Here is a 26,246-nt window from a genome sequence, read left to right on the forward strand (position 1 = left end):
CTCTAGTGAGCCATGTGGTTGGTGTTGCACCCTTCTTACCATGGCATGATCTATGTCTTTGTTTGGGGTTAAGCCTGATGTGTTGGGCAAACCTCCTTTGCTCTCCTTCACAGGAATTGGATATGCCTCACAAGTCATTGAGTGCTATCTGAATATCTACTACATTGTGATCCTGTCCTGGGCGCTTTTCTACCTGTTCAGCTCCTTCACCACAGTGCTACCGTGGTCCAGCTGCAATAACCCCTGGAACTCAGGTACACCTTCCCTTGGTCGGCTCCTAGCTCCTTCCCAATTACCAGGAATTATTTGGGTTTTGTAGAAAATATTTTTTATTCAGATAAAAAGCTCTCATGAGCTGCAATGTGGCTAGGGACTCCTGCAAAGGCATCTGTCTTTGTTCACCATGAGTAAGTGTCAGAAAGGGTGAGCGGTATGACCCTATGCCTAGCAGCAGGGGACAGTAAAACTATTTCCACATGGAGATGTTTTGGGTGTTGAGATTTAACTGAAAAATCCAGATTTTCTGGCAAGCAGGAGAGGTAGGTGGGTTGGGAGAGCTTTCAAGCCAATCTAGAGTCCTTCTCACATGGCAGGAGCTTTTCGTTAACTCTGGTACAACAATTTATCTCACAATTCTCTTACTCTACCCCACTTCTTCAGAGTTACTGGGACAATTGCTGCCACATACCGAACAGTTTCCTTTGCGCGCTCAGCTTTTGGCTAAATCAGGCCAGGCCTGCACTGGAGGATTTTGCCAGTACAGGTCTCCCAGTGCAGGAACCAGTAACACAAAACTCTAAAGGCTCTGTTTTTCTGGTCTAATCACAACCATACAAGCCTCTATACCATTACATTGGCCAGGGGTCTCATCTCCTCATGCCCATAGTCCACGTAACTTTGCCCAGCAGAGAAGACCTGGCTTTGGTTTTATTCAAGGCACCCGGGCTGTGCCTGGCAAGATGGCGTAGATGTGAGGTAACCCTCATGGATCTGATGTCCTTGACAGGCCTTTTTTACCATGTTGAACAGGTTGTTTTTCTTTCAGTAGAGAGCCAGGCTGGAAAGGGTTTTGGCGGCAGCTCAGTTCCCTCCCTTTTTCTCTTGGCTCAGATGATTCATTTCTGTGATATGCTAAATTTCTCCACCCCATGGGCCATTCACTCACAGCTTCCTTTACCCCTTCATCCCAGCAGAGGTAACCAGCCTTTTAAAGAGTGGGTCTGATTCCTTCAGCTCCCCCAGCATGGGTTTGTTTGCGAGGAAAGCCACAGATGTTCTCTTAAGAGGCAGAAGCTTCCCAGGCAGAGCTGGGCTTCCTTGATTTTCTGGTGGATTGTTTTTTGCTTGCCAAATGCAAGATGAGGTGCATTTCTTGGATGCATGGCATCTCCTCTGTTTTTAGTAATTTCACGCTATGTGACAAGGTTGGGAATGGCAGAGTGGAACATGAGGGCATCTGTGGCATGTGTGAACATATGCGTGCATGTGTGGACAGGGAATGGTGCGTGGTGTGGGAGGAGAATGGGATTTTCTATCCTGGCTACTCATAGTGGCTATCCCTCAATAATCTACATTTTGCAGCCATCTGGTTTCCATTTGGCAGGGAATTCCTCTCTCCTTCCTCTCTCCCCTTCCCGAAGACCTCTGGCTACTGGATTGGGATTCGTAGCTGGGGAGAGCCAGAATTTAATGAGATGCCTAATGAGATGCAAGAGTTTAATGAGATGGTCTATAGCATGGGGTGAAGGGTCTGTGTGCTGCCAGAGTGAGGGTTAGGGTACAGAGGGGAAGGAGCATCCCTCATGGAAGAGCCCTGGAGAATTTCTCTGGCTCATCAGCTTCCTTTTCTTTTGGTAGATCTCTGTGTGGACATTCTGAATAGCTCCAGCTTGGACAACAGGACCTTGCCTGCGAACGCCACCTCCCCAATGATTGAGTTTTGGGAGTACGTGATCGCTTTCCCTCTGTTCAGGCTCCTCTGTCATCCAGCTGTAGGAGTAGCCGGGGGGAGGGCTATGTGTCTTTGTAGGACCAAGAGAGGTGCCACATGTTGGACCGAACGTGGGGGGCACAATGCACCGAGCTGCCAAGGAGATAGGCAGAGAGCCCAGGGGCATGAGGACTAGATACACCCCGAAGGCTGCTCACGGAGTGCCTGCCCTCGTGTGCACACACGCACAGGCATGTTTCCTTTCTGGCACTGAGGTGCCCAGGTGAGTGTGGCCACAGAAAGAGGCACCAAAACAAGATAAGGGCTTGCTGTAAGCAGGGGTACTCTAATTGGGTGTTGCAGGCTACTGTTGGCAGGCAAGCATGAGAGGTCAGGGCAGACTGAACAGTCCTCCACAGTGAAACAGAAAGGGACAAAACTGCCTTTTCCCTTCTTCTGACCATGTCTTGCTTGGTGCCTAAGGGAAGTGGTCCATCAGGCTGCTCAGGCTTATCCCTGGAGAGCAGGGATCTGCTGCATGTGGGTGAGGTGCCAGAGAGGGTCTTGGGGAGGTTTAGTCATGGGGCTGGAGGCAACAAAACACCTCTGAAAGAGAAGTCCTACAGTAGGCCAGACAGTGTCCCAGAAGGGGTCATCACTGCAGTGTGGAGAGGTTGAAATGGCTGCAGGGGCCACACTGCCTCTCCACCTCCTCACTGGGGAAGCTTTCATAAAGAAGAAGGGTGCCAGGGCCTCAGCTTCACCAGTGCTTTTCTTTCTCATTTATGGCTCTTAAAGTGCCTCTGAGAGGGTTGAGTGTGCTTTGTCCCTTGCAGCCACCACAGGGCACAGAGAAGATGAGATGTGCCCATGGGTGCAGAAAGAGTCACACAGTGCCAGACCCCCTCTCCTGCCCTATTCTTTGCACATACCGTTTAGCGAGAGCTGTGACCCCTCTGAAATGGTTGTTCAGGTTTTCTGCACAGGTTGCAAGGGCAAGGGGGCCCCAAGGGGGCTGGTTTGGGGAAAGGTGTGTAGAGGAATCGTAAGTGTGGGGTTAGGCTGCTGGGACTGAATGAGCTGCAGTGCTGACCTTTTGTATGGCCCACCTTCACGATGGCGAGTCTTCAGGGAATGAGGCTGAAGGAAGGGCATAGGAATCATAAAGGCTGTTTCTGCTTATGTATAGGATGTCCATAGTGTATGGGGAGGCCAGGGGAAGAGCAGTGGCCATGGGGTGATGATGGCATTGGTAGCCTGCTTTGGATTGAGTAGTGTCTGCTGGGCAGCTGCCAGGGAGGGGGAGCAACGTGGGACAGGCGGTGATTTTGTGCTGCATGGGTCAGATGGGCACAGCACCATGGGCTTAGAGACTGGGAGGGCTCGAGCCAGCTACAGGGCACAATGGAGCAGCATCAGCAGGAAAAGCCCTAGGCAGTGCTGGGGTGATTCACATGGCTGGGAGCCTGGGGCAGATGTGTTGTGGGTAGTCTCTTAAGTGTTTGAACAGGGTAATGTGGGAAAGTTCTGTACGAATGAGTGGGGTCTGGGGTGTTAATGCTTCTCTCCCTGTCCCTGGACACCGGCAGGAAGCGAGTCCTGGGGCTCACGGATGGTATTCACAAACTGGGCACTGTGCGCTGGGAACTGGCTCTGTGTCTCCTGCTGGCGTGGATCATCTGCTACTTCTGCATCTGGAAAGGGGTCAAGTCCACAGGCAAAGTAGGAACAGAGATTGTCCTCCTAGTCCATAAGCCGCCTCATACCCGTCTTACATTTCTTCACCAATCTCTTTTCCCTCTTTGTGAAGCAAAGGCAAGAGACCCACAGTACCAAAGTCAAACCTAAAACCTGGTGGGACTATACTGATTTACACTGGTTGTGTTTGACCTGTAAGAGGAAAAATAAAAGAATAGGTCAAACACGGAGGGGAGAACAGAGAAAGACCTAGGAACTGAGGGGCGTCTTGGGTCACCCTGTCCCTTGCTGATACCCACAGTGGCTGACAGATACGCCCCAAATGCCCTTGGGAACCATCCACTCACCAGTGTGTTGTCCTGGTGTGGCTTGCTGGTGTTTTTAACAAGATCCTCTGCAGTGGCAAATTTCCTATCCCTGGCAATAATTAAACACTTGAGGAAAATAGACAAGCTGCTGCCTGTAACCAGCTCAGTGAATTGATAATGAATCTCTCCTGCTTCTTTATCCTGCAAAATACTTGGGTTGGGAGAGGTGTCTGTGCTCTCCTTTGTACTGCCCTTGACTCTGCGGTTTTTGGCTTAGTCAGTCATTTTTTGCATTTTGCTAGTGAGGCTGGAGTCAATGCTCCCTCTTGATGTTTATCCCATAGATCAGGTGGACTGGTTATCCCTCTGGGGTGAAAGAGGGTGTGATGCCTTGGGGTGGGTGTTAGGGATGCTGCTGTGGCCTTGACTTGTTCAGAACCTCCTTCCTTCCTGGAGCTGCAATGAGACAAGTGGGCTACTAACAATGATTGGGTGTTGTAGGCATCCAGGGGATGTCCCAATAGCAAAGGGAAGGAAACCAATTTCTGCAGCGGCCTTCTTCCTTCAAATCACTATCCCTAGTATTGACAGACGTTTCCTGTAGTACTGGACATCTGTGTTTCAGTGTCAAATCCGATCTCCCACCTTAAAACTGCACTGGGCACCCATTTTTAACAGAGCAAGACAGTAGCTTCCTCTGCTTGCTAGGTTTCTCCCAGTCTTTGCTGGTGACTCTGGCTCTTCCTAGTGCTGACCTGCACCGTTTCTCAAGGAGTGAGAGCCAGACTCCACATACACAGGGAAAGGGGATGCTCCACATTTTAAATCTTAGATCTCTGATGCTCCCTGCTTTGAATATGACAGTGCCGTCTTCACAAGAGGTATCATTCTGATCTTGGGAGACTGGGTCTGAGAAGCTGTTTAATCCACGTGGAAGTGTAGTTAAGTCATCCCAGGTTCCCTTCAGCTCTCAGCCCTCTCTCCACCAAGTCTCTCCTTTGCCCAGTGCTGCCCCGGTGTGCAGAGCTTGCCTTGTAGGAGAAGGCTAAAGAAGTTCAGTCAGGCTGGTTGGGCTGACTGGGTTTGGCAAAGTCAGACCAGAAAGTGAGAGGAAACAGTGAGAGCAGGTAGTAGCTGGAATGGTTTTCCTGGGACCACAGAAGATTTTTCCGTCACAAGTTTTAGACTACAGGTCTTACTTTTTGCCACATAGATGTTATGGACATGGTGCAGCAATACAGGGTGGGTTTTTCTGCCCCGAGACATACCACAGGCCAGACAGGCCAGTTGTCTTCTCTGCAGTAGTAATTTTGAGTTTCACAGGGGCACCGTCAAAAAAATCAGCTCCTTCCTTCTTTTTCCTCACTGACTACATATTAGAATATTAGAATATTAGAATAAGTGGTAGGGAGGTCCCAGGAATTCTGAGTAGGTGCATAATTTTGTTTAACAGCTGCAGAGTAAAGAGGATGTTGTGCTTGACTAGGAGGCTGCTCTAATCGGATAACCCTGCCAGACCCTTGTGTTTATGCTTCTGTGATTTAAGGAGTCCAAACTTAAAGAAACAATAGTGACCTCAGGAAAATAAATTCAAATAATTCTGTGAAGAGTCATTTTCTTTAAAAGCCTTTTTCTTTTATTCATTTTGCCCACTCTCATGCTCTTTCTATGTTTCCTTTCCTTATGCATTCAGCTGTTGTGTATAAATGTTCTCCAGAAGTGATTTCTGAAGGTGGATTTTAGTACTTGTGCCAAAAGTGCTCGCATTCTCATTCAACCGGGGAACAGCAAAAGTGCCACGTACTGTGACTTATTTGACCAATTATCGCTAAGCAGAAAAAATGTCATTTTAGGTCCCTCACTATGAATCCATAGAATAAACAAGCCTTCACATTACTTGGATGAATTTTAATAATGAATAAATGTTAAGAAGCTGCAACTTGCTCATGGATATTTTGCCAATAGGAAAAAAAGTCACATTAGGCAGTGGATTAGGGATGATTAATTCTACTGTAATATTTATTTACATTACACACAAGAAGAATTGAAAAGAAGGTTTTACAAAAATAATGGTCTACATTTTCTTTAAAAGCTTTGAGGTGCCCCCATTTTTCACCTGTGAGCTCAGAGGCATTGCAGGGATGAGAAAGCCGCATGAGCACCCCTGGAAATGAGACCCCTCAGAGGTGTCTCAAATTGGGCAGCAAAAGTTGCTATTTAATTTGGAAAATTCTTGCTGGGAATAGGACCATTTTAATAACTCCTCATTAAAACTCAGTGACAAGAAGAGATTTGGGTTTCTTCTGCAGCTCTAAAAAGATGAAGAGAACAGCTGGAGAGCAGGGAAATTACACTGACTGGAAAGAGAAAATAAAGCAGAGCCACCAGTGGCAGAGTCTTGGGTGAGGAACAAAATGTAGATTAACTAAATCACCGGTGAGATGTAACCTTGATTAATTTCTTTCCCACCCCTCTTCTACGCTAGCAGTAGCAGCTATAGTCAACAGCAGAGTCCAGGGACGTTTGCCGGGGTGGGGGCCTGCAGATGAGATGAGGTGATGCCTGCACCCCCTCCCCGCTGACCCTCTCTCCTCTTGTTTCCCTGCGCCCGCAGGTCGTTTACTTCACTGCCACCTTCCCGTACATGATGCTTATCATCCTGCTGGTGCGAGGAGTCACGCTGCCCGGTGCTGCCGAGGGAATCATCTTCTACCTGAAGCCAGACATTTCCAGGCTGGCAGACCCGCAGGTGGGTGGGGGTCAGGCAGATGCTGGCCACAGGAAGGTTTCCAGCGCCCTGACCCTTGGATCTGCTGCTAGCTGAGGATCTAGCTGTCTTCTCTGAAGGGAGACCGGAGAACCAGTGAGACCTCCTTAAAAGAGCGGAGAGGGGTCTCGTCCTCCTGCACAGCACAGCCCTTTGCTCGTGTGTCTGCAACATATGGACATATTAGGTCATTTCCACTCATGGGCTCAGCAAAACCAGAAGAGTATATGAAATATTCAGCATGTAACAGATAATTTTGCTAGGTCTTAAATGCAAATAATTAAGGAAAAGGGGGGAATGATCTACCACTTTTCATTTTTTCTGGCCTGGTTAGCACTTAGTTTGGCTCCAACAGGGCCCTCTCAGGGAGTGCAGGGTCCCTGTGCTTGCAGAGACTGAATGCGTGCAGGTAAGGCAGGCTGGGCAGCAGGTTTGCTTCACCTGTCCCAGGGGCTGGTCCCAGTCGGTTGGGACAGCAGCTGGCCAAAGGGAGCATGTCAGCCCCTGCCACCACTCGCTGGAGCTCGTGGAAACCCCCCCTGGCAGGGGGGATGCTGTCTACCCAGGGAGGGCAAGTCTGGATTAGGGCAGAGGGTGTAGTCAAACCCAGGACCCGCAGGGTAGCCTGGGTTGGCAGGGGGTGGGCAGCACCCTTGGGAGCTGCGTGGGGCAGGCGGCAGGATCCCCCCTTGGAGGATCCCTCCGGGGTGTCTGCTTGGGCACCTTTCTGTAGCAGCAGGTTGCTTCCCTTCCCCACGTGGGCTCAGCAGCGCTGTGCAGGCTGCCTCCGCCATCCCAGGGAGTTGCTAATGCAGACCCCCCCGCAGAAGACCATTTAAATAACACTGCTGTTAATTATTCCACCGCTGAATCTTTTCATGGAGGCAGCCAAGCAATATGCTTAGCCCACAGTCTCAGCTTACCTCCTGCATCTTCCCAGATGGCCAAAGTCCCAACTGCTCCCAAACCAGCTGCCAAACACACTGTCTTCCCGCAAATGGCTTTCAGATGCAATTATTTGTTGTCAATACAAAATCTGTGGTGCGCTGAGTGCAAAGAGCTAGCTGAACGTAAATGGCATTTTGATATCAAAATAAATAACAGGGGGGTGACTGGGGCTGAGTGTGTTTTATTCATGGTCAGAGCTTATTCACTGAAAACCTCCCTATCTTTCACAGCCTAACTAAAGCTGACGTGGTCTTTCCAGGCTGCTGTAACCCAGCGCAGCAGGAGCGAGAGATCCTGCTACTGAGTTTAGGCAGAATGTGGGGCTTTGGTGTAGAGAGGGATGTGTGCCCATGCCCGCCCCTGAAGGGCTCCCATGTATGCGTCTATCTGTGAGAGATCTGCGTGAATTTAAGCAGCAATGCCTGGGCTGGGATTTTTTGAAGGCTGCCAAATTGCAGCTGCCTGGTTGTTTGCAGCTGGGGGATGCTTAGAGGAAAAAGAGAGTGAGTGGGAACACACAAACAGAAAGATGGGCTGTTTTCCTGCCTGCCTGCTAACTCGAAGCTCAGGGCTTTCCCTGGGAGGGTGTGAGCAGAGCTGCAGTTCAACCCACAACACACAGAGTGAACAAGGGAATCCTCCATGGGTGAGAGGGCTGGAGCAGCGGTGAACAAGCCCGCTCAGCTTTTCCCATGCAATGCCAGAGCAAAGGGGAACCTGCATCCATGACACCCCACTGGCCTGATAGCTCTCAACCCAGCAATTTTCCCCCTTTCACCCTGCACCATGGCCTCAGAGATGTGGGAAACCAGATTTGAGGGAGGGGAGTGCACTGGTCATGCAAAGGATTCACTGGCCCTTGTTTCAGACAACTCACCAGTGGCTCTGCGAACCCTGAGCCATGCAGGGACCACAGACACCTGCAGTGCCAACTTCAGCCGGAGCCACGCTATCAGGGATGCCATCTCCACCCGGAACGCAAAGGTGTGGGATGGATGAGTTGTGTCAGGCATCAACCAGTGCTCTACGTCGCTTTGAGTGGGATGTGAAAATACGGTCCCCTCGGGAGCCTTTTTCTAGAGGACTTTCCGTCCTATAGCTCAATTTTCCCAGAGAAATATCCCAGTTTCTACATCCACCGAGCCCCTCTCTGTCTCATGCAGTTTGTTCCACACTGATGAAGGGGTTGTTGCTAGACAGGGCATAGCCATTTGTTTATTTTGTTGCCAGGTCTGGACACCACCGATCTTCTCTGTTCCAGGTCTGGATGGATGCAGGCACTCAGATATTCTTCTCTTACGCCATTTGCCAGGGGTGCCTGACAGCTTTGGGCAGCTACAACAAATATACCAACAACTGTTACAGGTAAGAGGAGCCTGGATCCCTCACATCCTTCTGGAAATTTGCTCAGAGACAAACAGCAGAGAGCTGCATTTCAGGCAGGCTCTGTCCCCAGGGGAGACCTTGGGTCATGCTGCTTTGACTGTCGAGCTGCTCAGAGTGTGGAAGCTGCAGAGGACTCAGTGTAGGGATGGAGAGTGGCTGAGAGAACACAGGAGCTCCAGAAAATGGCTTTAGTAGTGCTCTCCCGCGTGACTCAGCTTGGAAACGGGAGAGTTTGGAGGAGGGGGAGGAATGAAAATGGAGAGTGTCTGCAGCCACTGTGGAGACAGCACAGGCTATTTTGACAGGGTGAGTGAGCAGGGATGGCACGGCCAGCTCCGCTGTCACTTGCTAGACAGGGGAGATGGTACAAAGATGATGGCTGGGCCCCCTGCCTCCAGTGCTTTACTGCCATCAGGGTAATGTACTGCCAGCGGCATTCTGATCCTATCAAGAAGATTAATCAAGTCTGTCTGGCCTCCTCCTTGCCCTTGGATTACAGATCTATTTTATCCATGGCCTGACATGGAGCTCAGTGAAGCCATCAGGACCATTTCTGACACCTTTCACAGAGCCCTGAGGAACTTTGTTATTCCTTCATGTGTTGCTCCAGCATGGATGGGAAAATGTAACGGTACTCTGGAGACATCAATCACCTCTCCTCTTCCATTCTCCAATAGGTGCTGCCACGGCTGTTAGTCAGGCAGTTAATACTTGCCCCTCGCTCTCCCGGAATATATCTGTCACCAACAGAGAGGTGTGCTGACGCCTTCCTCTAATGCCTTAGATGCCTTGGACTGGCAGCTTAGTTCTGGGTGGCCCAAACGTGCTGGGTGTCCACGCTGCCCCATAGCAGCTGATGCTGTGGGTCTGCTCTGGCGGCTGCCTATGCAGGATCCTGGGGCGTGTGGTTTTCAGCCCAGCCAGCTCAAACTAGTGCCCCGTTTTCTTGGGAAATAAGTGCACAAAAGTCTCAGGACAAGTGGCATCACATGCTCCAGCCTCCATCTGAGCATAGTTAATAAAGACAGTGTAGACACAACCCTTGTTGGGGGGGGATTTTTGTTAACCCATTAGTCCTTGTTTTACCAGATCTACTGAACCTGTAAGTGTTCATGCTTTCAGATGCTCCTCTTTCTTGACTATGTTTACTTTTGCAACATCTTCCTTTTTCTAATTTGCTGTTTTCCTCATTTTCTCTTTGTTTTTCTTATTCCCTTGACTCCTGTTAACTCTTTCATTGCCATGTCCCTACGTATATCATTGTGGCATCCTATTCACAAGCTACTGGTGGTGTCCTATGTCTCTCTTTGTGCCGCCTATAGTCCTATAGCTCTTGAACAATAGGGTACAAAGTAGGTAGGCTGATTTTTGGCTCTGTTCTGTTTTGAGCTTTTTACTTCTGATGGACTTCAAGAGCAGCGTTGCTGTTCCTTGGTCCATGCTGTCTGGCTGGGGAAGCTGAGTAATCCCAAGCGGAGCCATTCTGCAGTGGGAAACACCAATCTTTCTCTGGTCTCCTCCCTGCAGGGACTGCATCATGCTCTGCTTCCTGAACAGTGCCACCAGCTTTGTTGCTGGCTTTGCCATTTTTTCTGTGCTGGGCTTCATGGCTCGAGAGCAGGGTGTACCCATTGCAAAGGTGGCTGAATCAGGTAGGTTTTTCCAGGAGACTTCAGAACCAAGGCAAAACAGAAAGCCTGATGGAGAGGGGACTTTTCTGAAGTGAAGCCCAGGATGTTATCTACATTCTTTGTCATTGTGGGTGTCTGCAGCAAGGTCTGCAGGACCAGTGCTTCCCAATGTGGCTTTCAGCTCTGCGTGGGCAGGGAGCCGTGGTGGGGTTAGCTTTGAAGCTCACTCTGTGCTGCAGGGTGGTGGTGGCAGGTGGTGGGGTGGAGGGCACTTGTGGTTATCCTGCAGTCTGTTGGCAGGTCCTGGCCTGGCTTTCATAGCGTATCCAACGGCAGTAACAATGATGCCCGTGTCTCAGCTCTGGTCCTGCCTCTTCTTCCTCATGCTGATCTTCTTGGGACTGGACAGCCAGGTATAGCAAACACACCCTCCTCGTCTAATGCCCAGGTGCCTGTCCCCACCCTGAGCACTCCCCAAGGCCATGGGAAAGGATAAGGTGGTTATGTGCTTTGCTGGTACCTCAAATATGTTCTGCACATCGTCCGCAACACTTTCACAGTGTGGGAGCTCAGAGCCAGGGCCGATGGGAGACCAGTGATTATGTGTGCTGGCGTCTCTGTTTAACATCCTTCTCCCTGTGTGTACGTAAGGGTGTCACAGCTACATCCCCTCCCACCTCTGTGCCTGCACAGAAACCTTCCACACTGTGGAGTGAGGTCCGCCACAGAGCAGGGCAGTCTGGGAAGGGGAATGGGGCTGTTTTCTCCTAGCTGCATCTCACCAGAGCAACCCCTGTGTGCTCTCTTTGCTGGTGTGCCCATCTCTTACCCTCCCATATCCCTGTTATGCCAGGAGCAAAACCCAGCAGAGCACCCTGTGGAGTGCAGTGTGCAACCCTGGCAAGCCAGCATGAGGGGAGCAGGGGATGTCCCAGCACACCTGCCAGGCAGGGTGCTCTGCTCAGGCTCCGCTTTGCAGCACCTCAGCCCCTGCGCCTGGAGAATGAGGTCTCTTTCCTCGATTTCTCTAGGTCGAAGTCCCCTTCTGCCTCATCTTGCTTACAGCTCTGCTTCATGCTGGCTGGGCTGTCCCAGCAGTGGCTGATGTTCTCTTATGTATCCCATGGGTGACGTACGCTGCAGGACCGAGAGCCATCCAGTGATGAGCAGGCGTCCTGCCCCACGGTCAGCCCCACGAAAGGCAGCAATTCACCTGCGGGACCCCCAGCTGCCCGCTCTACTGCCTTGTCCCAGGCAGTCGTGGCGTATTTTGCAGCCAGTCCTGCTGTATGAGGCGTGTGCTTGATGTTAGGGCTGAGCTGTGCCCCCACAGTCGCTTCGCTCCCCTTAGCTTCATGGTGGCAGGGGGAGCTCCCCTCTGTCACAAGGGTTCCTTGTGCCATCTTAGGTGCTTCCTCACCCTGCTCAAGGGGTGCAGTCTGCCTCTTGCCTCCTCATCCCTCCATCGTTCCTGCTGTGCAGCAGCGTGCTCTGTTGAGTTTGAGGCAATTCATCGCACATCTCACAGTTCATCCTCCCAACATGGGGCTGTACTTTTAACACCTTTGGTCTGCAGCTCCAGAGGAGACCTCACTGATCTACCAAGCTGCGTTTGGGTCCCTAGCAGTTGCAGCTGGCCCTTGGCGGAAGCAAGACAGACAAAAAAAGAAAACAAAAAAATAAGGATTTGGGTGGCTGGAAGAAAAAAGGACAGTGAGAGGGAATGTGTGCTTGGGGAAGGGGAGACACTGTTTTTTCTAATCTGTTGTCTTCTGCAGTTTGTCTGTGTGGAAAGCATGGTGACAGCTCTTATTGACATGTTCCCGGGAGTGTTTCGGAAGAAGGGGCGTCGGGAGCTGCTGATCCTGGCCATTGCAGTCATATGCTACCTGCTGGGCTTATTGCTGGTCACTGAGGTAAGAAAGGAGTAGCTGGGGTACAGCCGAGCACCAGAAACCCCACTAGACTGCTCTGGAGGAGTGGGTAGAGACAGCAAGCTTGTCTTTGATGCTCTTAATTATCCTTCATTTCTAAGGCATTAACTGGTGTCTCTCACAGCCGGTGCTGCTTTTATATGCCTTTTTTATGCCTGCATGATACTAGTGTACTTGCTGCATAACTGAGCCTTCCAGAGAGACGGTCCCGCAGCCCAGAGAGGCCGCCTGACATACCGCTTTGTGCAAATACCAGGCCTGGTGGCTAAAACAAGCTGAGCTGCACAAGCAGAAGCTCTTCTAAGGGCAGCGATCATTTGCTGGCTGCTTTCCACAGAAGCTGAGCAGTGGGAGGGAAGGCCAGGGGTAATGGCTGCACTGTAACCCTGCCTGAGCCAGTGGGAAGCCTGTGATTCCCAGGGACCAGAAGCAGTAGAGCTGTGTCGGTGTGATGCTATGTGCACGGTGTTTGCCCTGCTCTGCAGCTAATAGCCAAGCACCTCTTCCTGCACAGTGGCGTGCTGTGCTGCGCTGTGCATGCACACCGCATGCTTGGGCGGGGGTCTTAGCACTGTGTTGCCTCCATGTGCTGTGTAGTGACAGCTAATTCCTGCTAAACTTCTTAGGCACAGCTGATCCTCCAACAGGATCCTGGCTAAGGATTTGCTGAAGGCAGCTCCCACTGTGATCGAGAGAGCTTTGAGTGAAAGTGCGTTAAGGGTTCCCATGGCTTTTGCACGCCCCCTTGCATGGAGGCATCTACTCCCATCGTTGCAAGATGTCACCTAATAAGTGGTGGGATGAAGGGGTAACTGCTCTGCTACTCTGGCAGTGTCTAGAGCTCTTCAGTGCTATTTGAAAACATCTGCCTAAATTGTATTGAAGGGGCTTTCTCTTTGAGAAAACACATGAAAGTACGAGAGAGGAGTCAGCAACCTGACCTGTAGAGGTAGCTGATGGCAACTATGCAGGGCTCAGCTTGAAAGCAAAGGCAGCAGGGAAGCCATCACAGGGCTTGGACCTTGAACAATATGTAAAGATGGGTGCAGCTTAAATGAGGTATCTGAATGTCCTGATCCTCAGGATCCCAGTTTCTTGGGTGCAAAGTTCTGCACTGCTACATGGTATTTTGAAATGATGCTGGAAACTTGCTAACTGATTTAAAACAAGCAAAGAAACTGGCTCCTGCTCCTATGGACATAGAAACCAGCCTAGCCCAGCAGTATCATAAAATGGGCATGAAATGCTCTCCTGCCACCAGGCCTGACTGTCTTTTTGGGACTGAGTGGGGGCAGCCCCAAGAGAAGGCTCTTCTCCTTCTCCCACTTGCTCTAGGTACAGTGTTTCTGCTGCTACTCTTCTGCTTGCCTCAGTCATTTTTCCCTCACACGGAATAGTCCTGCCATGACTCTCTCTTCTCTACCTCTTCAACAGGGTGGGATGTACATCTTCCAGCTTTTTGACTACTATGCTGCCAGCGGCATGTGCCTGCTCTTCCTGGCCATTTTTGAAGTCATCTGTGTAGGATGGGTGTATGGTAAGTGGAGGACAAAAACCTGTGTTGCTCTTTCTCAAGGCAAGGATAGGGGGTTGAGGAGTGGGATTGGATAGAAAAGATACTTAGGGGGGAAAGAAATGCTGTAATTACCCTCTTTCTTGTCTGGTTTCCACTGCATGGAAACTACTTGCAACGTTTCTTAATTGCTCCACATCAAGAGTAGGAATGGTTTTTCCCTCTCTTAAGGTTCCTCACGTTGAACTACCTTGCTGCTCTTCCCATCTGACCTTTGAATTAGAAAATCAGCTATAGAAGAGTGACTGCTGTTCTTTGGTCTCTGTTATTGTCTGCTTGCATTGTGCCTTTAGTTTAGTCCTGTCAATTAATTTAACACACAATGCTGGGATGCAGACTTTGGTGTGTGTTACTTCTGCAGTGATACACGCTTCCTGTTTGCACGGGCTGTGATGGCACTCCTAAAAGAAATGGAAGGGACTGCTTTGGCTCTCAGTGAAGTCTGTAACTAAACTACTCAGGAGCAGGATTAAACTGAGCTCCACGAACTGTCAGAAGGAAACCAACTGCTTGTTAGTCTGTGCAGTAAGAAGAGTATCCTGTGATATCCTACGGGAGATCTCTTTAACAGGCTGCAGTTCATCTCCCTGAAGCTCATGTCGAGGCTGGTGGTTTTTGGGCAAAGGGTCTAGTTGTGTGAGATGCAGAGCAGCTGCTCTCTCTCCTTAGCTTCATGGAGCTACAGGAGCTCAGTACCTCTAAGGACCGTGCAAAGCTATAGTAGATGCCAGCTTAGACCAGACCCTCAACATCCCACAATCACACATTTGCTGGCTCCTAGCTACGCCAAGCAGCGTGGCCACCCTAACCTAAGGAAAAGATTGCAGGGATGAGCATCATGTTGTGTCTCTTACAATGGCCAGGAGTGGATGTTCAGGAAGGAGAACAATAGCAGAAAAGTTAGCAATGGTACTTGCTGTGAATATTCTTCCAGCTTCTAACAATTTACTGTAGAACCATAGAATGGTTTGGGTTGGAAGGGACCTTTAAAGGTCATCTAGTCCATCCCCCCGCCATGGGCAGGAACATCTATCACTAGATCAGGTTGCTCAAAGCCTTGTCCAACCTGACCTTGAACACTTGCAATGATAGTGCATCCACAACTTCTCTGGGCAACCTGTTCCAGTGTCTCAGCACCCTCATAGTAAAAAATTTCTTCCTTATATCCAATCTAAATCTACCCTCTTTCAGTTTAAAACTGTTACCTTTTGTCCTGCCACTACAAGCCCTAGTAAAAAGTCTGTCTCTGTCTTTCTTACAAGCCCCCTTTATATATTGAAAGGCTGCAACAAGGTCTCCTTGCAGCCTTCTCTTCTCCAGGCAGAACAACCCCAACTCTCTCAGCCTTTCTTCACAGAAGAGTGTTCCAGCCCCTCTGATTGTTTTCACAGCCCTTCTCTGGACCCACTCTAACAGGTCCATGTCTGTCTTGTGCTGGGCGTCCCGGAGCCAGATGCAATACTCAGCTTGTTGCCCAGGGATTTCCAGAGCCAGAAGTAAAATCTATTTATTTCTCTTCTGTTATTTTTTCCAGTTGACTCAGATAAGCATTTATCATCCACAAAATGCTGCAGCAAGGAGCTCCATGGCTTGGTCAGATGTTGTGTGAGGGGTCGTTCTCTTTTCCTTGTTTTGAATCTGCCACCTGCTAATTTCATTTGGTGTCACCTCGTCTTATTTTAGAAGAGACAGTGAACAGAACTGGTGCTTACAGTTTTATAGAGGTTGCATTGGCTGTAGTGCAGTTGCTGATGAAGGGTTTATCAGTTTCTGCAAACGCTATATGTGCAGCAGGAGCCAATTGTTAGTCTGGATGGACTCCTCTCTTACTGAAATGGTAGCAGGTCCACCTGCTTGGGCTTGACCTCCAGGGAATGCAAGAGAAGCAGATCTGTAAGAGAGATTTATTCTAGAGAGATGTCCTGCAAGGGATGCTCACCTGAGAGCTTACAATACCAGACCCTAGCCAGATTTTAATTTAGAGTCACCTTCTACCCAGTCCCTGTGGGATTTACAGGGGGATGGAAATTCCCATCCATCTGTGACAGGGCTTCATCATCACCGTGCTCGGTTACATTAAACTGAATTATGCTTTAATGTATAGAACCCCACTGCCATTTTTACGGTTGCACAGGCCACATGCCTTTTCCAAGGACCCATGGAGAGGAGCATCGGCAGACAATGAGCAGCAGGAGAGGTGATGCTGCCCCAGCAGCCTGGCAAGGGAACGGAGCAGCTGGGGACTGAGAAATGGCCATTTCCCTCACCCCCATGGGTTCATTTGCCCCACTCCATACAATGGAATTTTACCCTCTTGACGTTCTGCTTTCCATCCATTGGGCTGATTCTGGTCCGAAATGTAGTCAGAGGGCCAAAGTGAGGCATCTTAGTGGAAAAAAAAGTGCCTGGTGCCAATTAATGTTTTTTTTCCCAGCCTCAGAATTGGCAGGGCTGAGCCTCTTGCTTACACTGTGAAGAATTACAGCATTTTTGCTAACACAAATATGCGTTCTGAGTTTCCCCTCTCCCAGCACATACGCCAACCACCCACCTCTTGGCAGCTTCCCTCTGCTGCCAGGCAGCTGCTCTTGCAAAGATCTTGCAAAGAGGATTTCCTTGCCTACTGCTCTCTGCCTGTGAAAGGATTGCATGCCATCGGACCTGCTGATCATGCTCCCTAGATGGGGGTGTTGGAGGGTTTTTTGTTCCCCCCTCCCCCCTTCTCCTCTCTCCCTTCCTCTTTGGGACAGGCAGCCCTCATATAAGCAGGCACGGGTTTTGAGCACTGGGATTCACAACATGATGCCACCGAAACGCGCTACAAGGGAGGATATTTTCCAGGCAGTCACAGCATGCGCATTAGGATCAGCTGTTCCAGGAGAAAGCGAGTGCCTCCATCACTGCAGGAGAGCCGGGCCTGAAACCATTAGGGCTGTTTACAAAGCTAAAGCAAACTGATGCCAGCGGGTACCTGTGGGTGGCCCTAGGGTGAACCCGTGTTGTGCTGGTATAAATCTTTCTCTCGCTGTCTTGCTCACATGCAGCATGGCTGCTGGAAGCGTCAGCCTCCTTCTGCCTGGATCCTGCCTGTCCAGCTTGCTCTGGCTGTGCGTGCTTTATCCTCTCGGATGCCCTGGCTACAGGCAATCTTACACGCTTATTTATGGATGGTAAGGGGCCTGCTCTGTACCCAAAGGGTGCGCAGTTGTTGCAGTGCCACAACGCCTCTGCTGCTGGCATTTTGCGCAGGTTTGGCGCAGGTGTTGATGCTGCAGGTTCGAGACAGAGAGGGAACAGAGACAAGCTTAGCACTATGGCATAGAGCCGGGGTCGTCACCTATTGAAATCCTGCGGATGAAATTTGATATAGATGAATGCAAATAAATGCAGCTTGGGAGAAAAGATTTGAAAGGGAGGGCTTTTTCATAGGTTCCAAACTAGCAGACCTGTGAAACTCACTGTTTCTGGATATTGTAAAAATAAAATAAAATATTTGTCCCTTTCAGTTGGGGTATCACTTGCAGTTGTTATAAGCTACTTAAAATGAGAAGGGCTCCATAAGGACAAGACGTAAGGATGTAAGCAAATCTCTAGTTGGGTTCATGTGAAATTTATTCCTATGAATCTATGTAGCAAAATTAAATGATTTGTCAGAAAAGCTTGCAACAGCTTTGAAGGTATATGGGATATGGGCACAAGAGAAGTGGTACCAGCATGCATGGATACTGCCCTGTGCCTGCATACCATTCTTCCTTGTCTTGGGATACTGGGGATAACAGCAAACATCTTTGTTCATTCCAACAAAAATCTCTTTGGGGAAATCTTTATGGTTTTCTCTGCAGGAGCTTTATCTAATCCTTCTAATGTGCTGGGAAGGAAGGGGGACTGCACACATCCTCCAGCTTCTAATTTGCTCAAAAAGACAATGCTGAGTGATTGAACTGATGACTTCTTAGCTTGATTACTTTTTTATCTGCCTGCGAAACGTAGAACATGTAAAACCTCCTGTTCATATACTCTCCAACGACATTCGTGTCAGTCCCATTGTGTTCCATCACATCACCTACTGACTGCCGCAGTAGCTGTGGAAATGCAGACCTGATGGTTGTACTACAGAGAATAGGGATAAGGACAGGTGGAGGCACACCATAACTAACAACATAAGTTTTGGGTTGTTTTCTTGGTGGAGGATGGATGTCTGTTGTGTCTGTCTCTTTGTTTGGCATCTTTGTATTTCTTAATTGCTATGTCTTTTCCACTAGATCTTAGATCCAAATTTGCAGTGAAACTTTGGCTTCCACAAAGTTGTATTACGAATGAATTTATCCATCACATGGCTGACATCACAGTGTGTTTCTGTGGAAACACTGTATGGTATAAGAGACTGTGCTATGCTTATATTCTAAACTGCAAGTCACACCATTTATCTCTCTCTCCTTTTTTTTTCACCCTGTGGAAGAGTTTGGCTTTTTGGCAAAATAAATTTTTTACACCATCTCCAGTATATTTTCAGAAATGCTATCTGAAGCCTCATGATATTTACAGCTTGGAATTTTTAGGGTTCTGTTCTCTAGTGTAGGCTGGGCTCCCACACAAGGCTGCGTGTCCCTTGATATGCCACAGCTTGTTGTCTTTGCTGGAGGCTACTTTGTTAACTTGCCAACTCAAGACGAGAACCATGAGGTGTTCAAAGAACCTACCCTCCCCAGCCTAAATACTTCAAAAAGCTGGGTTGAAAAGAGCTTTCCTGCAAACATTAGTCATGGGATATAGAAAATAATGCAAAGAATTACAAAAAAGAAAAGAACACATAGTGTGCTTTTGTAGAATTCATATATTTAAAGGAAACATAATACAGCAATTTAAGTCATAAAAAACACAAACCAAAATAAAACTCACCAAACCCCAAACACTCGCAAGTGTGGCCAGTCCTCTAGGCGTATATTTTGCCCAGCCCAGTCTTCTGATGTTAAGATGCAAAGAAGCAAGGTCTCATCATGCTTGCAGGTAGGAACTGTGGTATGACCTTGAGTTCACAGCGGGATGAACACCCCTAAAGGCAGAGCTTTTCTTTATCAGCTAAGCACTGTGATTAAACTTCAATAAGATAAATATGGTATTATTTCATCCCAGAGGTGCTTGATTGGTAACCCTTCCTATGGACAGTCTAGCTGCATTTTTTTGTCTAATATTGTTAATCTATTTTACCTGAGGCAGTCTGATATACTAACTCTGGTTAGCTCTAGTTAGGAAGAAGTTAGGGCATCTTATGAATGACTTCTTGATTCTTCTTCATTTTACATCTCTTTTTGGCCATCACTTGGCTCTTGTTCCTTGAAGACATCTTACAACTTACTACAAGGTCTGCTGAAGTCCACCTGCATTACACCGTCTCCTCTATATACCATTGCATACATTTCCTCTTTGTGCTTTGGGTTGGGAAGAGTCAGTGGACAGGGTCTGGCCAGTGGCAGGACTTTTAGATGCTCTTCAGAGGTATATGCCACTCTGGTGCACCATGAGATTCAGGTGGGTCCCGCATACTGTGAACAACATAATCTAGTAAATGAAACTAATGAGAGGAGAAGGAGATCAGGCACCCACAGGACAGCTCCCATTGGACAGTACAGCAGCACTTGCAGATGGAAGATTTGGTTTCCAGCAGAGTTGAGATTGCCAGGTCTTCTGGCTTCATGCCAAAAATATTCTGTGGAAAGCAGGCTCTTGATGACTGGGGAAATGCCCAGCTCAGTGGGGACTCTTGACATGACCTCCCTGGTGTGCCAAGCTGGTTACAAAGAGAGTGTTTTATTTGGTGTCCCCCACTCTCTCTGTTCCTTTTAGCACTCTGGGCTCACACAATCCCCTGTGATCAACCTGCAAGAACTTTCCCTTGCTGACCTATAAACCAGGCACCCCTCCTTTCCTTGTGCCGGTCCTTACCAGCTCTTAGTGGCACATGGGCTACATCCTCTTACTTACAGCTGCTGCTGTCTGAGGGACAGGGCATTTCTTCTATGTCAAGCTTTCTGATAACTTATGGCTGAAGTTAAAAACCTCCATCTGTATTTAGCCACAGATGGGCCTTTTCAATGCCAGAAAAGCCCGTTACCTGCTGCTATATTATTAGGATAGCCACGTTTTCACCAGGAATAAACACTGAGGATAAAGTAAGTTGGGATCTGATGTGAATAGTGGTTGAATGAAACAACAGTGATCTGACCTCTGACTTTGCCTCTGTGCTGGCTGGTGGCCAAGGTGCCAACCGCTTCTACGACAACATTGAGGACATGATTGGTTTCCGGCCGTGGCCTTTGATCAAGATATGCTGGCTGGTGTTCACCCCAGGTCTGTGCTTGGTAAGTGCAATTATGACAACATGGCATACTATTCCGGGTCCCTGGGTTCTCAGCAGAAAAGATTGATTTGTCTTCAAGGTGCTGCTGTAATTTTTTCAAACTGCTATGGAGAAGCAGAAGCTTGTCCATAGCTGAGGCAGCAATTTATTTCCTTTGTAAAGCCTTATGTTTTGCCTGGAAAATTAATTGAGCCTGAAAAGCCACTTGTTTACTGTGAAGGCAAAGGGAAATGTATCCTCAAAGTCTGGAGAGGTTTGGTCAAATACTTTTGAATAGAAGACCAGTGAGAATTACCCTGTTCTGAAATACTTGCTTCAGGCTGTGTTCCTGTGACCTCCTGTGGTTCAGAAATATCTTTCCACAACCATTTGCTTTCTACGTTATTAAATCTCTTTTAAAACTTCTGTGACAACTGTGTTTAAAGAAAATGCACCCTAAGTCAGGCAAGTTCTTGCCTGTTTTGAGTTTATCGCCAGTCTTGCTCCACTGACTTTTACATGATTTCTGAGCCAAATTCTGCTCCTGCATCTGATGTTGAGAGTTGTTTTCTTTGACCTCGGTGAGAACACAGATGGGATCTATAGCTACAGTTTACAAAAGATTTCCAGTCCTTCATCCTCGGGGTCCAACAGGAGTTGAATATCAGGGAAATTTTCAAACCAAGCCTAATCCAGCCCAAATCATGAGAGCTCTGTGGCTAGAGAGCCCCAAGAGGGGTAAATCTGTGCCCGTGTGGTACTTTTGGAGGGATTCTGCCAGGGACGACAACAATTCCTGACTTCGATATGAATAAATGGCTGTCTCAATGTTGCTGGACCCTCAAAGCTGCTGCCGACTTTGCTTAGGTTGAACCCTTAAGAAGCCTGAAGGCTTTACACTGCAGAGAAGCCTGGTCCTGGCTCTGAGATAACTCTTTGTGTGGTCAGCGTGCACCAAGCTCTGCCTGACCGCAGCTACCAAGGTCCATGCTAGCTCATGCAAGACATAACACTCATTGCCACCCAGCTGCTTCTTGCAGGGTGGCCACGCTGCCTGGCTTTCCTGCTCCCTTTGCTCTGGGTATGTCTGTGTTTTCTGCTCCTTAGGCCATCTTCCTGTTTTCCCTGATCAAGTACACACCCTTGAAATACAACAATTCCTATGTGTACCCGCCCTGGGGCTACATGGTGGGCTGGCTGATGGCACTCTCCTCCATGGTCTGCATTCCTCTCTACGTCATCTTCATCCTCCTGAAAACCAAAGGAACCTTGAAGCAGGTACTGGGGTTGTGGTCACTGGGCGAGTTGCGGTTGCTTCCCCCAGATGGCTCATGGGAAGGGCCCCAGGGAAGATGTACATGGCACATTTCTCCTCTGAGAAGCAAGGGGGATGAGAGAGGCCCTTCCCCAGAATACCCCGTATCTCTTGCTGGCAATTTGGAGGGCATGGGGAGTCTCAGCACAGCTTCCAGGGTGATCATCCAACATCCAGAGTCTCCCATGAGATGTTGCACCACCATGCTCAGCGTAATATGTAGACATATGCAGAGCGTCTCTAATGCTGTCTCCACTGGATGGCAAAGGACCCCTTCACTGTGGGCTACCTGAGGCCACAGGCTAATTTGTTTGGTTTACGGTTCAGGTGGTCCTGCTGGCCACGTAAGTAAAGATGGCATGCCACCACCTTTGCCTCCTCTTTTGTTACTGACTAGTGCCAGTGCAAACCAGGTGCAAAACCAGGATCTGTTTTGCCTTTACTTCTTGTCCCTTGCCTCTGCCTCCCCTTTTAGTCCTGGGTCAGGACCATGTTATTCTCTCTGAAGAAATGACATGTGGCTGTTAAGGAGGACGTGCTCACAGAGCTGTAAAGGTCTACCCTGTGCCATGCTCAAGCCTGTCCTCTTTCACTCTAGACACCTTGTCCTAGGAAGAAGCATGTCTAGGAAGATGGTGTCATAGAGATCACACCCCACCTGACCCATGAAGAAAGACCTGAGTGACGTACAGTGCATATAAATTTCTGCACAATTTCTCTTCTGGTCCTTCCCCATCCTCAGTGACTGTAGACTCATCTGTAGCTGGTGAACAGGGGGCAGGAGCATCCCTGTGGCTGTGGTGTAGGTGTGACAGTCACATTGTGGGGTCATGGGGAGGAGGAACCTGTGCTGCCAAGACAGCCAGGGATGGGCTGGGTGCAGAATGTCCTTGGTGGCTCCATTGCCTCAGGGAAAGTGAATCTGTGCCCACGGGGGCTCTAATTTTCTGGCTGGGAGATGTGACTTAATAGGGAGCAACAGGAGTTATGGCAGAGCTGGCTAATGCCCATCTCAGGCTCAGGAGAAGATACAGTGCAATGCCCAGACAGGAACGGTGGCCATGAAAGTCTTCAGTGACACAGTGAGAGGGGCATAAGCCATGCAGGCAGGGAAGTGGAGGAGAAGTACGATGCTATGAAATAGTTCCTGTTTAGCTGCCTTTGGCCCTTGGGCCTCCTGGTTGATGGCCATGAAGAGATGACAACGTTGGGAGGGAGCTGGGAGCTGTACACCTCCCAATATGAGGAACTCCAGGTGAATCTTGTGCCAAGGTGTTGTGGTATGATTTGCTCCAAGTTCAGACCTTGAATCCTGCCTCTTACAGCCCTCTCCTGTGCTCCAGGCCGTTTAGCGGTAATGCATCTGTCCTTTCCCATGGCCGGTTTGAAGAGTTTGACTGGGTGGCTGACAATATGTCTGACTCCCCAGAGCTCAGAGGTTTCATATATCTAAATGAGGACTTGGAGCTGTCAGTGAAGTAATTGCCCAAATGTCCTGCCTGCTAAACAAGCAATATTTCTCACCTGTTGCAAAATGCTTTGAGCCTTTGGACTGAAATGTTGCTGTAAGTAGTGTTAATGCTTATTTTACGGCACATCTGAGGAATTGATTTGGCCAATTTCATATTGAGGGTTTTTATATTTGCCCTGGTTTAGATGATATTAGTTGTAATTTCCAGGGAGTTCTCAGTTATATTAGTACGAAAAAACTTCCAAGGATGTGCTTTAGGCACGTAGGAAGGAATCAGCTGCTAAGCCTGGGTTGAGTCAGGGGAGAATCAAAACCAACCACGTGATACCTCCTGGAATAGTTGCTCCTGTTTTGAAAACAGGCTTTCTCAAAATATACCTGTTCCCTTTTTCCAGTCACACCCCCCAGAAATGTAGTGAATTAATTTCCTGACAGACATGCTTCCAGGAACAGTGCCTTTCAACTGAATATTGCAAACCATTCACTGAAAGCAAGTTTGTAATTGGTAATTATGATCAGTCACTGTGACGAACTGATTCCTCTTGTTACACTTGACCGACCAAGAAACACAAATTTTGTTTCCTAATGTGTCTGATTAAGACAGCTCAAGCTCCAAAGACTAAAAACTCACAATGAACTGCTCACAAAGTAACTGCAGGCCAAGGCTGATTTCAGAAATCACGGGGCAAATACCTTTGAATAAATGAGCAAAATCCGGGATTCTGGCAGACACTTCACAAGGAGTGGAAGCACTGAAATTAATCCAACAAGTCACGGATGACTTGCCTGCTCTGCTTGTGATGCGCTCTGCAAGGGAGGAGCGTGCACTGGCCTGAACAGCTTGTGATGGAAAAAGTTAGTAACTGTGAAGGTCGGTATTCAGCAGGGAAGTGATACACTGGTCCATGGAGCCGGGCAGGTGGCTGCAGGACACTGCATGTTACTTGGCTTTGGGAGGAGCCCAGGCGCTCAGGAAGGTGTGTGGTACCAGAGGGGTTTCAAAAATGGGATGAGAAAGACTAGAAATTCACAGCAGCTGTCTCTGCAGGCCAACACCTTTTGCCCAAAGAGCTCCAAGTTCTTTGCATTTTTTAAGAATAAACATGCCCAAAGCTGACGCAACACTAGCATACATGTGTGTGGAGCAGTCTGCAGCACCCCTCTGTTGCAGAGGATGGGGGGAGCTAAGGGCAGGCAGCTGCTCCACAACCCTTGCCTGCACCGTTGCAGTCTGGCTGGCTGGAAGAGGGGAGCTGGGATGGCTTGGGATGGCAGGAACCCGTCTGCAGAGGGACTGCTTTACCAGGGAAGTGCCACTGAGGTAGGTATCACCTGCCACCGTGTTTCGGACCAGGGTAGCAGGAGATGCCCAGCTTTTCTGATGGTCAGACCATTTGGAAGGCTCCACAGCTCCCACCAAAGTCAATGGGAAGCACGGCTACTTGGCATAGGGAAAAAAAAAAGGGCTTTATGGTGTTTTTTCCATGACCACAGAAAATGTCTGTGGGGCTAATCGCTAACATCCTTTCTCCCAGAAACATGTCTGTGAGGACAACCCTGCACATCGGGTTCTCAGTCCATGGCCTGGGTTTGAGCCCAGAGGTGGAATAATTGTCATCGAGAGCAGTTAAAGTGAGCCTGCTCTCCTTCTCCCTTTCACAGCCATTTGGCGAGAGAGGAGCAGGGAGCTGGGAGCATTAGCTCTCTAGATGCCTTTCCCCCCAGCAATAGTTGTGGATCGCTATTGGGTGTCAGTTTATCAGCTTAATTAACAGAGACTTCCTCTCCGCAGCGGCTGACACAGCTGATTTCCCCAGCGGAGGATCTGCCGCAGCCAAAGAAGCACGTGGTGGGTCTGTCTGAAGTGAAGCACAAGGGATGGTCCCCTCCGGTCCAGGAGGTGCTCAGCATCACAGAGAGAGAAACCCACTTCTAAGGCACCGGGGATGTCTCCTCCTTACCCTGGACTGATTTGCTCTCTCCTTCCCGAAGTGGTTTCTTTTCTCTCCTGGGCTATTCCTTTCTCTCCTGCACGTCTGAGACAGAAGCATCTGGGACACCCTCTCCTTCCAGCCAGCTGGTTGCATTCACCAGGGACAGCGTTTCTTTTGACTCCCTGGGGACAACTCTCCCTGTCAGCAGCTGGGGAGAGAGCAACGCGCTTTTGTCAGAAGTGTCCTCCAGTACCGAGGAAGAGAAAAACAACGTATTAACAAAAAAAGAAAAGAAAAGAAAAAAAAAAGTTGGGAGGAGGAAAGGAAACCACAGTGGTGAGAGAGAGCAGAGAATAGAGGTGTGCAGAAGCAAAGTTAGGGATGCAAAGGCACAAAACGATGGGGCGTTAGCACAGGGAATAAGTAAGTTGGTTCAGAAGTACATAAGAAGCTGGAGGATGACAAAGGAAAGTGCATTGCTAGGTCACCAACGTACGAGGGAGAGGGAGCCAGGAACATATCATAGGCAATGATAAAAGGAGGCTGCAGTGTTAGTAGTTACGGCTTCAGTTGTCACTGAAAGGGAAGAGAGTGACAGGGTGCTTGATGCAATCATAGTTGATAATGGATCTCAAGGCAGTGTCAGGATGGAAACGGGGTGAGGAATAACTATCTAGGGGACTCGCTCTTGCTCAAAACTACACGGCCTAGTGAAAACACATCCGAGAGTGAAACAGCTGAATATTTGACAATTCTTTCAGAAAATTCATGGAGTGCAGGAAAAGTCCCAGAGCAGTTGGTAAAAAAAAAATGAGCTGCAGCACAGCAGGGAGAAATGAGACCCTGGGGACTGCACGCCCACAAATTTAACTGCACTGCTGGGGCATTTTGTAGAGGAATTAATGAAGGAGTTGATGGGCCTGATTCTGCGCTGCAGAGTAGCTTTGGGCCGAGGGTGGGAGAAGGACGGTGCTCCCTTGGCTTTGCTGCAGATGACTGCTCAGGGGATAAGGA

The 26,246-nt window shown here is 48.9% G+C and overlaps 1 protein-coding gene across 1 annotated transcript in view; it reads left to right on the plus strand.

The window, feature by feature from the left end:
- Positions 1-25,234, plus strand: part of LOC104075461 (sodium- and chloride-dependent betaine transporter-like) — a 45,300-nt gene extending 20,066 nt beyond the window's left edge. Inside the window, exons 5-16 of the mRNA XM_009575981.1 lie at positions 114-254; positions 1,858-1,945; positions 3,520-3,652; positions 6,551-6,685; positions 8,913-9,016; positions 10,565-10,689; positions 10,969-11,081; positions 12,447-12,584; positions 14,037-14,139; positions 20,434-20,534; positions 21,620-21,790; positions 25,091-25,234. Coding sequence (XP_009574276.1) covers positions 114-254; positions 1,858-1,945; positions 3,520-3,652; positions 6,551-6,685; positions 8,913-9,016; positions 10,565-10,689; positions 10,969-11,081; positions 12,447-12,584; positions 14,037-14,139; positions 20,434-20,534; positions 21,620-21,790; positions 25,091-25,234 — 1,496 coding nt within the window. The remainder of the gene's footprint in view (positions 1-113; positions 255-1,857; positions 1,946-3,519; positions 3,653-6,550; positions 6,686-8,912; positions 9,017-10,564; positions 10,690-10,968; positions 11,082-12,446; positions 12,585-14,036; positions 14,140-20,433; positions 20,535-21,619; positions 21,791-25,090) is intronic.
- The last annotated feature ends 1,012 nt before the right edge of the window (positions 25,235-26,246 follow it).

The sequence above is a fragment of the Fulmarus glacialis genome, unplaced genomic scaffold, assembly GCF_000690835.1.
Source record: "Fulmarus glacialis isolate BGI_N327 unplaced genomic scaffold, ASM69083v1 scaffold1234, whole genome shotgun sequence".
In the NCBI taxonomy this organism is placed as follows: domain Eukaryota; kingdom Metazoa; phylum Chordata; class Aves; order Procellariiformes; family Procellariidae; genus Fulmarus; species Fulmarus glacialis.